At 40.4% G+C, this 12,244-nt stretch overlaps 1 protein-coding gene across 1 annotated transcript in view; it reads right to left on the bottom strand.

Moving 5' to 3' along the window:
* ITGA2 (integrin, alpha 2 (CD49B, alpha 2 subunit of VLA-2 receptor)) overlaps nucleotides 1–12,244 on the bottom strand; it is a 169,571-nt gene that overhangs the window by 37,661 nt on the left and 119,666 nt on the right. Inside the window, exons 18-23 of the mRNA XM_006889598.1 lie at nucleotides 8,480–8,590; nucleotides 7,689–7,771; nucleotides 6,938–7,079; nucleotides 2,479–2,571; nucleotides 1,646–1,722; nucleotides 1,483–1,566 (exon numbers count right to left, since the gene is read on the bottom strand). Of these exons, the coding sequence (XP_006889660.1) occupies nucleotides 1,483–1,566; nucleotides 1,646–1,722; nucleotides 2,479–2,571; nucleotides 6,938–7,079; nucleotides 7,689–7,771; nucleotides 8,480–8,590 (590 nt within the window). The remainder of the gene's footprint in view (nucleotides 1–1,482; nucleotides 1,567–1,645; nucleotides 1,723–2,478; nucleotides 2,572–6,937; nucleotides 7,080–7,688; nucleotides 7,772–8,479; nucleotides 8,591–12,244) is intronic.

The following is a 12,244-nucleotide window of genomic DNA, read 5'->3' on the forward strand; positions in this document are numbered from 1 at the left end:
GTATAGAATGATGGCCCTCAGGCTTGGAGGTGGGGCATCAGGTGCACACCTGTGCCTGGGAACCCACTTCTAAGTGTGAGTTAAGATGATGACAGCAATATATTAGCACCTATGTCACTTACTGTGGAGTCACCTGTGATGATGACAACATATTATATTGTTTTGTTTTTTTATTTAAGCCTCTTGTTTAAAGTCAACCTGATCTTGTGGAGGGCCTCTGTATTTGAAAATTGATTGTTATTATATTTTGGAGGAACATTCTTCCAAGTGGTACAGCACTCTTCTGTCAATTTCCTGTACTGAGGTAACCTGGGGTTGCTGTGATGCTGAACCTTGTGGGGTATTAAATGCCATAACAGTTTCCCATGGTGGACAGTGGCTGGTGGAGCTCCCAGTGTAAGACAGGTTTGGAAGCAGGAGTGGCATCCATTTTCTAAACAGCATGCCTCTGGTAATTATGAACTCTGAGAAATGACGCTAGTTATTTAGTTATTTATAGAAAGGCTTCAGGTCTTATGTTAGTAGGGTTGCTATGAGTTGTGCTTGACTCAATGGCAATCAACAACAGCAACAACATGGCACTAACATGTTACTTATTTGCCAAGACACCTATCCTTCTCAATAACTCCAAATAGCTAGTATCAAACAGCTAACTTTTTTTTTTTTTTTGGTCACTGCTTCTATCTGTTTTTGGTTGGGAGGAAAATGGAAGGAGACATTCCTTCCTAAGTGGAAACATTTGGAAAATCCTTCATTTCATGCTGATTGAAAGGAAACCCCAATCTGTTATGTCAGGAATTTTCCACCTAGAAACTAATATTATGTGATCAGATTCGATATTTCTGTGAACATACTATGTGCAAAGCACTGTGCATGAGGCTTTGGTATTCAGTAACTGGAAAGCTGCGGGAGCTCCCCTGTGAATCATTGGCAGGAAAGAGCAAGACGAAACTATGGGCCGCTTTTCAGGACCCTACAAGTTCTCTGTTACATCTTGAGAATTTTCACAGCTCCTCAGAGGCCCTAGTTTTCTCTTCTATGTAGAAGATGAGTTATTTCTCTGCTCTTCTAATGCTACTCTCACTCAGGAAACCCATAGAGTTGTTCAGTTTGCCAGGGGCCAATCCCTTCAACTTGACATTGGAAAATAAGGTTAATGAAAAGATTTCATTTAAGAAGGAAATTCTAAGCCACTACCATACAATCAACCCTGACTCAAGATGGCCCCATGTGTGTTAGAGTAGAACTGTGCTCCAGATGGTTTTCAGTGCTTGGTTTTACAAAACTAAGTCACTAGGCCTTTCTTCTAAAGCATCTTGGTTTGGACTCAAACCACTGACCTTTTGGTTAGTAGCTGAGCATACAAACTGCTCCATCAAGAGACTCAAAGAATAAGCACATTGAGGGCCTCTTTAATTACAGGCAGTAATGTTACAAATTACAGTGTCACAGTGGTAATAATCTATCCACTTTTCCCCTTACCTTGTTAAGTGAATTTCAGCATCATACAGAAGAGAAATTTTGAAGGAGACCAAATTATCGGCATTATTTTCCTCAACGCTTTCACTATTGAAGAGAACATTAGAGCGTTACTTAAGAATATAAAAGCCCATCATCACTACCTTATGATATCATTATATCTTACCTTAAGGCTTGGAAATTAACAGATGCCTGGTTCTCAGGGTTTTGAAGATTGAAGTCGAAGTTAACTGTGAAAGTCACCTATACATGAAACAGAAGTTTATCAATCAGAAGCCAATATTTTTTTAAAAATTCAAAAAATCTCATAAAAATAAACATGGCTTCAAATTTATCGTGAATTTGCCAAGCTTTATTTTTTCACATGTGTCTAAGATATCCTTCACCCTAACTTAACAACCCTTATGTGGAACTGGGTGATTAAGAAGTCCTAACTTTGAACAGATATACAGAGGCACACACATCTGTTTCCGTCTGAAAGCTCTGCGTTGATTTAAACTTGATTAGCAGAGCTTAACAAATGCTATGGTTTCCTGAACAGTATTAATCAAAATTCACTGCCACTCAGTCAATTTTGACTCAGTGAAACTCTGCTGGGCTTTTTCCATGGCTGTAAATCTTAACAAAAGGAGACTTTCTATCTTTCTCCCTTGGAGCTGCTGGTGGACGCGAACCACAGAAGATGGGTGGCTTTTTAATTAGCAGTACAATATGTCTACAGACTAAGTCACCAGAGTTCCAAATATTGTTCAAGACTTTGCAAATGAAGAATTCTCCAGATCATGTGTCGTTTATAGAATGAACTGCATGGTAGGGAAGAGAATTCAACTTTTATCAGTAATGTAAAATACAAATTCATAACTGATAGTTCATAATTCACTAAATAATCTCTCCTAAACATGAAGCCAGTTATTTTGCGATGCTTAAAAATGTTTGGTGAGTTAACAGTACTGCTGAAGAAGGATAAGCATGAATTTGAGGTCAAGATGCATATTGTACCTCTTGTCCCCTCTTTAAAGCAGGGTAGCCTACATTGCAGGTAACGGAGTTCTGAGATGAATCAACTTGGCATGTGACTTCCGTCCCATCAATCTGAAGCAGACCAAGAAAACAACAATGGTCAATTAGCATATAACAGGTGCGTGTTCACACTTACATGCTGAAAGCTGTAAACCATAGATGCATTTCCAGAACGGCTGCCTCATGCTAACATCATTTATTGCCCAATAAGAATCAAAGACAATGCTGTCCAGTTGGCTACAATACTATTTTTATGGCTAGCCCTAAAGAAATGATGAAAGTTTTACAAGTGTTCAGGTCTTTCATTCATAGGGTCGCTATGAGTTGTCTACAACTCGATGACACTTAACAACAACACAAGAGCCCTAAAGATAAACACCCAACAAAATGAAACAAAAAAGTAAAAAGGTCAAATAAGAAACAGGTCCTCATAATTTTTACAGTGCAGAAGCACAAAGAGCTTTAATCCAATATTCAGAAACCCTGACGTGAACATGTGTTCTCATATATTTGCAACTTGTATTTTTCAGAGGAAGAAAATAAAACCATATGATGGTACTCATCCATCTTTGAAATTGTGTTAAAATCCTTTCTAGCTTACCTTACGTTATTTTCCCCACCGTAAAATAAACACTTTCTTCTTGGCAGGGACAATTTAAACGCTGAAGTCAGAGGAGGTTTAGAATTCTAAATTCCTATTAAGTTCATATAAATAGATGAGACTAATTTCACCAAGAGGCTCATCTGGTTGGGGGGGGGGGAATCCCAAACCAACAATACACAAATGTCTTCTTTTGCTTCAGTTTTCTCTGCATTGCTAGTGGCAGAGGTGAGGCCAGGGGTATTCCTGGTCAAATGTGTTCCTGGTATAGTGATCAAGCAAATATGATGAACTGGCTTCGCTGGAATGCAGTATCTTGGCAGAGAGAGACCTGCGCTCGCAAAGCTGGGGCTAAGCCGGGACTCAAATATCTCTGAGCAAGTGCAGCCCAGAGCATTTGTGCACCCCACACTATGCACTGATGGATAGAGGGGGTGACCAGAGTGTCTAGCTACTGCTGCCAAGTCTTCTGGTAAAGGAAAAACTGACCCAAACTATGAATTGGAATTGGTCTAGATACAGAGCCAGAATGTGTTCTCATGTGGTTTAATGAGTTGGAAGTCACAAAGTTAGGACTGATCCTGATTAAGGTTGAAGTACTCCTTCAGACAATGCAGAGGACACATCCAAGCAGTCCCTGGGTTATGAATGTTCTATTACAGACAGCTCCTACTTGCCTTTGTTATTGTTTGGTACCACCTAGCCTGATCAGAGTCATAGCAACCATATGTACAATAATGTCCAAATCTGTGCCATCTTAAAAATTTATTCACCCCATTGTTGCAACCACTGTGTAAATACTCTCTTCTAAAAAAACAAAACACAAAACCCTCCAAAAAAATACCAATACAACTTTCTGCTTCTTCTTCTCTTGCACTGGGCAATAGGGCAAGTCTACTGTCAAGGACTTCTCCAAAATGCTGAAGAGCAATGATGTCAGTTTGAAGACTAAGGTGCTCTGGATTCAGGCCATAGGCTATCAATCACCTGCTACACATCAGAGAGATGGATAAAGAATAAGGACGAAAGAAGAGGAATTGAATTTTGGTGTTAGGGAAGAATAGTGAATATCCCAATGGACTGTCAACAAACAAACAAATAGGTCTTAGAAAAGGTGCAGCCAGAGTGCTTCTTGGAGGTGAAGATGACAAAGATTTGTCTTTCATATTTTGGACAGAAGAATGCCTATCTGTGCTTCATTGATTATGCAAAGGCATTTGACTGCATGGATCATAACAAACTGTGGCTGACTCTGAGAAGAATGGGAATCCCAGAACATTTAATCGTGCTAATACGAAACCTATACTTTGACCAAGAGGCAGTCATCAGAACAGAGAAGGGCAACACTGCATGGTTCAAAATTGGGAAGGGTGTACGTCAGGGATGTGTCCTGTCTCCATACCTTTTCAACCTGTATGCAGAGCAGATTATCCGAGAGGCGGGGCTCTATGAGGAGAGGCGTGGCGTTAGGATTGGTGGACGATCTATCAACAATCTGCGTTATGCAGATGACACAACCTTGCTCGCTGAAACTGAGGAGGACCTCATGCACTTGCTGCAGAGGGTCAAGGACTGCAGCCTTCAATATGGACTGAGGCTCAATGTCACGAAGACAAAAATTCTCACCACTGGACCAACTGATAGCATCAGGATGGATGGCGAAGAGATTGAGATTGTTCACAGCTTCAGTTTGCTCGGCTCCACGGTCAACACTCTTGGCACCAGTAGCCAAGAAATCAAAAAACGTATTGTGATGGCAAAGTCTGTGGTTAGGGACCTCTCCAAAATACTCAAGAGCAACAGTGTCTCTCTGGAGACTAAGGTGCGCCTGATACAGGCCATGGTTTTTGCATTCACTTGTTATGCATCAGAGAGTTGGACAATGACTAGGGAGGTTAGAAGGAGAATTGACGTCTTTGAGCTGTGGTGCTGGAGAAGAGTATTGAATGTACCATGAACTGCCAAGAAAACAAACAGATTCATCGTAGAGAGGATTAAACCAGGCTGCTCCTTGGAGGCAAGGATTCTGGGGCTTCACCTGACATATTTTGGACATGTTGTAAGGAGAGACAGGTCTTTAGAGAGGGACATCATGCTGGGTAGAGTAGAGGGACAGCGCAGGAGGGGAAGACCCTCTATGAGGTAGATTGATTCAGTGACTGGGGTACTCGGGATGGGTGTGTCAGAGGCAATGAGGTTGGCACAGGATAGAGCACGGTTTAGGGCTGTTGTACATAGGGTCGCTATGAGTCACAGACGACTCGACGGCACATAACAACAACAATAACAGCTAGGCAAGGCTCTTTCTTGGAGAGGGACATTGTGCTTGGAAAGATGGAACGTCACTGAAGGATAGGAAGACTCGTAATGAGATGGATTGACATGGTCACTTCAGCAATGGGATATAGTGTGTCAGAGATGATACATGATAGATCAGTGTTCAGGTCAGCTGTTCATAGGATCATTATGAGTCATACTTGACACAATAGTACTTAACAACAACAGCTATTACTTTACAAACCATGGTGTCTTTCTTTAGCACTGATTCTTTATGATATTTTACTGATGATAGCCCACCATTCTTGTTTTCTGGTCACACTTTTTCTAAGGCAGATTTGTTTGTTCTGTTGGTAGTCTATGGTATAATCAATCCCTTTTGCCAACACCACAGTTCAAAACCATCACTTCTTTGCAATCTTGTTTATTCACTGTCAAATTTTCACATGCATATGAAACAACTGAAAAGACCATGGCTTAGATCAGGTGCACCTTACTTTTTAAAGTGACACCTTTGTTTTTTAGAAATTAAAAGAGGTCCTTGACCACAAATTTGCCCCTTGTATTATATTGTTTGATTTTATGACTCCTGTTTCCATAAGTATTGACTGTGCGTCCAAATTAAATTAAATTCTTAACAACTGGATCCTTTTCTCTGTTTATCATGACACTGTTTATTCATACGGTTATGAGGATCTTTGTTCTTCTTCTGTTCATGTTGAAGACTTTTGAGCTTCATTAGTGAATGTGTCAAATCTTCATTAACAGCAAGAAAGATTGTGTCATATGCATATTGCTGATTGTTGATGAGCCTTCCTCTGATACTGAGGCAATATTTTTTTGCATATTGATGTTATGCAAATTTAACTTTGCTTTGAAATGATTCAGACTCAAGCAAAAACAAAAACAAAACCAACACCCCCCCAAAAAACCCCACAACAAACAAACCATAAAAAATCCACTGCTGTCCAGATGATTCCAACTTGAAGCAAACTTGTTGTTGTGTGCCATCAGATCAACAGAGCAGAACTGCCACAAGGATTTCTGATAATCTTTATGGGCACAGTTTCATCTCTCTCTGCTTGACATCCAAAAGGTTTGAACTGTTGACCTTATTTGGGTTAGCAGCTGAATTCTTTAACCAAGGTGTAATAAGTCACTCATCATAATCACCTTCACTTGCTTCAAGTGCAACTTGTGTATCACTGAAAAGGCTCCGAGTCTGTTGCACTAAAACTCAAAAGCAAACCCACTGCCATCAAGTGGACTCCAACTCACAATAACTTGATAGAAAAGAGAAGCACTGTACTGATTTTCCAAGGCTGTAATCTTTGTGGAAGTAGATTGACTTATCTTTATCCCTTGAATTGTCTGCTGGATTTGAACTAATGACCATGTAGTTAGCACCACAATGATTAATGTACTGCACCAACTACGCTCCTTTTCTTGTAAGGCTAGGTAAGAACCATATGCACCTATTCTGACCTGCCTATGATTCGTAAAGACAACATTAGGAATGAATCTCGTCCATGCAGGAAACAACATGATGTAAGCACGTACCGGCATGGAAGAGGAAGCAAAAAATAAGTTTTCTGAAAAGGCAGCAACAATTCTCGTGTTGTATGCATTTTCCTGTTTGTTTTTCAGCATTACTGAAAATGTTAACCTTTTCTTTTGGTTGCTGACAATGAAGGGTTGTTTTCTGTTAAAAGTGAAAAAGAGACAAAAAGAAGAGAAATAATATTAGACGGGGAGGTATTTAAAAAAAAACACTCACTGAAAAAGGAACTTTCAAAAATTATTTAAAATGATAAGAGAACTTCTTAATAATAAAGCGTTAAGATTATAACACTAAACTCCTTGTCATCAAGTGAGAGTTGACTCATAGAAAATCTTCCATTTGGTTGCAGAAGCTGCAAATCCCATGGGAGGAGACTGTCCATCTCTCCCCTGAAGAGACTCTGGTGGATTTGAACTGCCAGAGAATTGATGTCTTTGGGTAGCAGTGATTCTCCCTATTGATTACACCACCAGGAGGGCCTATGAAGAATATGTTCTGACAATAAAGAATTATTGTTTTATTTCTTTTCTTTCCTATAATTTCTAAATATATTGCTGTCAAAGTATCCATTGCAGTAAAAATGATTGTATAGTTCTTATTGTTTCATATCATGGTAGAAATTGAAATTTAACTTAAAGTATTTGCTAGTTATAAGGATTCCTCAGTGTAAGAGATCTCATCTGAAGAAAGTCACTTAGTGTGGCTCTTATTTCTACATTGGACACTGAGCTTCACAGCAATGAAACTTACTGGTCAGCTGGCAGCTGCTGAACGTTTAGAACTAGATCAGAGATGCAGAGGCCATCATCCCCACAATCCTTGTGGAAAGGAATCTGGGGAAAGAGGAAAAAATAAAAACAAAATTAAAAAAAAACCACAAAATACCAAACAACCTTATACACACACACACACACACACACATACACACACTCACACACACACATACACATTAGCTCTGGGATAAAAACAAACAAAAAACCTAGTTGCAAAAAAGAAAATAATTTCTTCTTACATACCCTTTACATAAAGTTAAAAAGACATGCAACATTAAACTATATTTTCAGCATACCTGCTTGTATGGCAAAAACATGAAGAAAAGCAGGGGAATGGTAAGTTCAAACTCCAACACTGAATTCCTTTTAGGGCAGGAGTGTGAAGACAAATGCAATGGCAAGGAAGGGCACATTAGGCGTTGACCATATTTGAATGTTTTTTCAAGTGGATGTTGAGCACAAGATGTTGGCTTCATTGTCATGGATTTATTCAATAAATAGTTCCCAGATGCCTACAGTAGGCCAGGCACCATGCTAGAGGCTGGGAACAGAACTGTGGACAAGAAAGATAAAAGCCCTCCTGCCTTCACGGAGGTACCTGCTAATGACTCTTGTATGAATGTATGAATTGTATGAATGTAACTATCTTGCTTGAATTAAAAAATTATGAATTCAAGGGCTACATCCTAAGTATCCTTCCAGCCTTACTGCCGTGTCTGTGGCACTTCATCAGCCCGTCTAAAATGTAGAAAGGCAAATGGAACTCACACTGAAGATGCTGGTGGTCTCAGAATAGGCTTCGAGGGCAGGACTGGAGCCAGGATTCTCCAGACTGATGTTCACACGCAGATCTAGAGGGCTGACAACATCCGAGGGTTCCTAGGCACATATGCACACACAGCATTGATCCAGGTGTGGCAAATTCAAGATAAGAAAATGACCATACATATGTGTCAGCTCTCCATCACATAAAGCATACAAATCCTGAATCATCAATAAGACACTTGCTTCATTTTTATTTCTTCCTCCTTCCGTGTGATTAACTGACTCAGAAAATCTGCTGGAGGGTTGGCTATGGGTTGGTTCCAACTCGACGGTACACAACAACTATAACAAAGGTGAAGTTTCTCCAGAAAACTTGAGGTCTTAGTTGTTAGTTAAGCTCATCAAGACAGTCATTACATACACACAAGTGATTTGTAAACATCTGCATGGTATCTTTAGGTTCAATACTCTGAAACTACCTCATCTAAAAAATAAAAACAAAAACAACCCAACCAAAACAAAAAACACAAAATATTAATCAAAAATTCTGGTTGCCATTGAAATTATCCCAACTAACTCAAGACAACCCATGTGTTATACTGTAGAACTGCTCCATCATAGGGTTTTGTTGACTGTAATTTTTATGGAAACAACTTGGCAGGCTTTTTTTCTCAGGTTCATACTGCCATCCTTAATATTAATGGACAAACAAGAAAAATCTGAGCCAAATTTTTAAAGGGCTGTCCTTGTGTTGTTTTCTTTGCTGTTGAGTTGCTTGTGACTCATAGTGACCCTCCGTACAACAGCTGTGAAACCTGCTCTGATCTTGAGTCAATTTCTTTGACCCCAGTCACTGAGTCAATCCATCTCATACAGGGTCTTCCTCTCCTGTGCTGTGCCTGTGTCATTTTGAATATGATGTCCCTCTCTAATGAATGGTCCCTCCTGGCAACATGCCCAAAGAACGTGAGATGGAGCTTCAAACACCTTGCCTCCAGGGAGCAACTGGGTTTCACCGTCTCCAGGACAGACTTGTTTATTCTTTTAGCAGTTCATAGTATGTTCAATACTCTTCTCGATCACCACAACCCAAAGGCATTCATTATTCTTCTATCATCCTGAGTTATTGTCCAGCTTTCTGATTCATAGTAATTGTGAAGACCATACTTGGATCATGTGCACCTTAGTCTCTGGACTGACATTATTGCTCTTCAGCACTCTGGAAAAGATCCTGACAGCAGATTTTCCCTATTTAATTCATCTTTTGATTTCCTGACTGATAGTACCAAAAGTATTGATTGTGGAACCAAGCAAGCTGAAGTTGTTAATCTCAATCTCTTCTCTGTCTATCATGATGCTGCCATTAGGCCTAGTGGTGAGAATTTTTGTTGTTGTTTTTTTTACTTTTTTATACTAGTGGCTGACTCTGAGAAGAATGAGAATCCCAGAACACTTGATCATGCTAATAAGAAACTTGGACCAAGAGGCAGTCATCAGAACAGAGCAAGGAAACACTACATGTTCAAAATTGGGAAGGATATACGCCAGGGATGTGTCCTGTCTCCACACCTCTTCAACCTGTACGCAGAACAGATTATTCAGGAGGCTGGGCTCTATGAGAAGAAATGTGGGGTCAAGATTGGTGGAAGATCTATCAACAATCTGCGTTATGCAGATGACACAACCCTGCTTGCTGAAACTGAGGAGGATCTGAAGCACCTGCTGCGGAGGGCCAAGGATTGTAGCCTTCAACATGGATTGAGGCTCAATGCCAAGAAGACAAAGATTCTCACCACCGGATCAATTGGCAGAGTCAGGATGGATGGTGAAGAGATTGAGATTGTTCATATCTTTAGTTTGCTTGGCTCCACAGTCACCGTAGCCAGGAAATTAGAAGAGGTATTGATGGGAAAGTGCTGTTAGGGACCTCTCCAAACTGAATAGGGACCTCTCCAAACTGAACAGCAGTGGTGTCTCTCTGGAGATTAAGGTGTGTCTGATACACCTGATAGCAAAGGCCATGGTCTTTGCTATCACTTGTTATGCATCAGAGAGTTGGAGAATGATTAAGGAAGATAGAAGGAGAATTTATGCCTTTGAGCTGTGGTGCTGGAGAAGAGTATTGAGGGTACCATGAACTGCTAGGAAAACAGACAGATTCATCCTGGAAAGGGTCAAACCGGGTGGCTCCTTGGAGGCAAGGATTCTGAGGCTCTGTGTGGTATACTTTGGACATGTTGTAAGGAGGGACCAGTCCTTGGAGAGGGACATCATGCTTGGTAGAGTAGAGGCACAGCGCAGCAGGGGAAGGCCCTCTATGAGGTGGATTGATTCAGTGACTGGGATAATCAGGATGAGAGTGTCAGAGACAGTGCAATTGGCACAGGATAGAATAGAGTTTAGGGCTGTTGTACACAGGGTCACTATGAGTCGCAAACGACTTGATGGCACATAACAACAGCAGTTTATTTACAAAATTCAGATACATTATTTTCCAGAACAGAGTCTTCCAATTTCCCTCACCCCTTTACCCATCAAATTGTACAACCCCATGATTAATCCCTTTCTCCTTTTCTTGATATGCTAGGTAGGTCTGCCTATATCAAACCCTGTCCTTCTGATTCCTACTGCAAGGCCTTAAAAGTCTTGCCCAAAATCTGAAAAGGAAGATCTGTGACCAGGAATGGAATAAGCCCAGATCTGAGCATCAGAAAGACTCCCTTCCTCAGTCAGAATCTACCATTTCTCTTCAAAATCAGTTAAAGAGGTTCTACTGTTCTAAGATGGACTTCTCCAACTTTTTGTTACAGCTGTACTACACTCTTATATGAAACAATGCATGTTTCACTCAGCACTTATCAAAGCCAGCTTGATTCGGTTATAAAATCCACATATCAATTTTGCTGTCAGTATGAGGACAGGGGGTTTGTGGCCTCCCTTAGGCCAGGAGCGGTCTAAGCCACTTCCAATTTGCGGTTCTTTGTCTTCTATTAAGAAGTTTTGTAACTGTGTACTATCAACTGGAACCAACCCATAACTGACCCTCCAGTGGATTTTAAAAGGGAGCAAATTGCATGGGAGGAGATTGTCTACCTTTCTCCTGAGGAGCAGCTGGTGGATTCAAACTACAGAACTTTAAGCTGGTAGAGTAATTCCTTGCCACTAAGCCACCAGAGCTTCCTTTAAGAGTATGCAAATGCCCAAATAAAGTTTCAGAACTTATTAAGCAGTTCTCTCACAAGCATCTTCAATTTTCTTGTCAACAAAGTCATTTGTCATACAAAAGAGCAAGCATAGTTAAACTCTGGTCATTTTCTGACAAGCTGTAGCTTCATTATCATTTAGTACATAGAAACCACTTACTACTGAGTCCTGAGTTCTTATGGGCCCTGGAGTAACAAGGGCACAATGATCAATGCATTTGACTGTTAAGTGAAACGGTGGTTGTTTGAGTTCATTTGGTGGCACCTTCAGAGAAAGGTATTCTGATTTTTTTCTGAAAATCAGCCGTTGAAAACCTGTGGAGTTCGATCTGGAGGCACATGAGTCCCCTGAGGTCAGAACTAACTCACTATCGGCTGGCAAGTTGTTGCTTTTTAGAGGTGCTTCTGGATTATAAAAAAATGTCTCCTAAACTGGCCATGTGGTTAGCAGATATAAAGGACTTTAACTAGCTTTGGTTAACAAATGTGATCTACTCACGGAAACAGTTCTTTTTTGGCTAACCAAAATAACACATGCCTTCTAAAGGTATCATATATATACATG

This window comes from Elephantulus edwardii, unplaced genomic scaffold, assembly GCF_000299155.1.
Source record: "Elephantulus edwardii isolate Elephantulus edwardi_28Jun2011 unplaced genomic scaffold, EleEdw1.0 scaffold00079, whole genome shotgun sequence".
Classification (NCBI taxonomy): domain Eukaryota; kingdom Metazoa; phylum Chordata; class Mammalia; order Macroscelidea; family Macroscelididae; genus Elephantulus; species Elephantulus edwardii.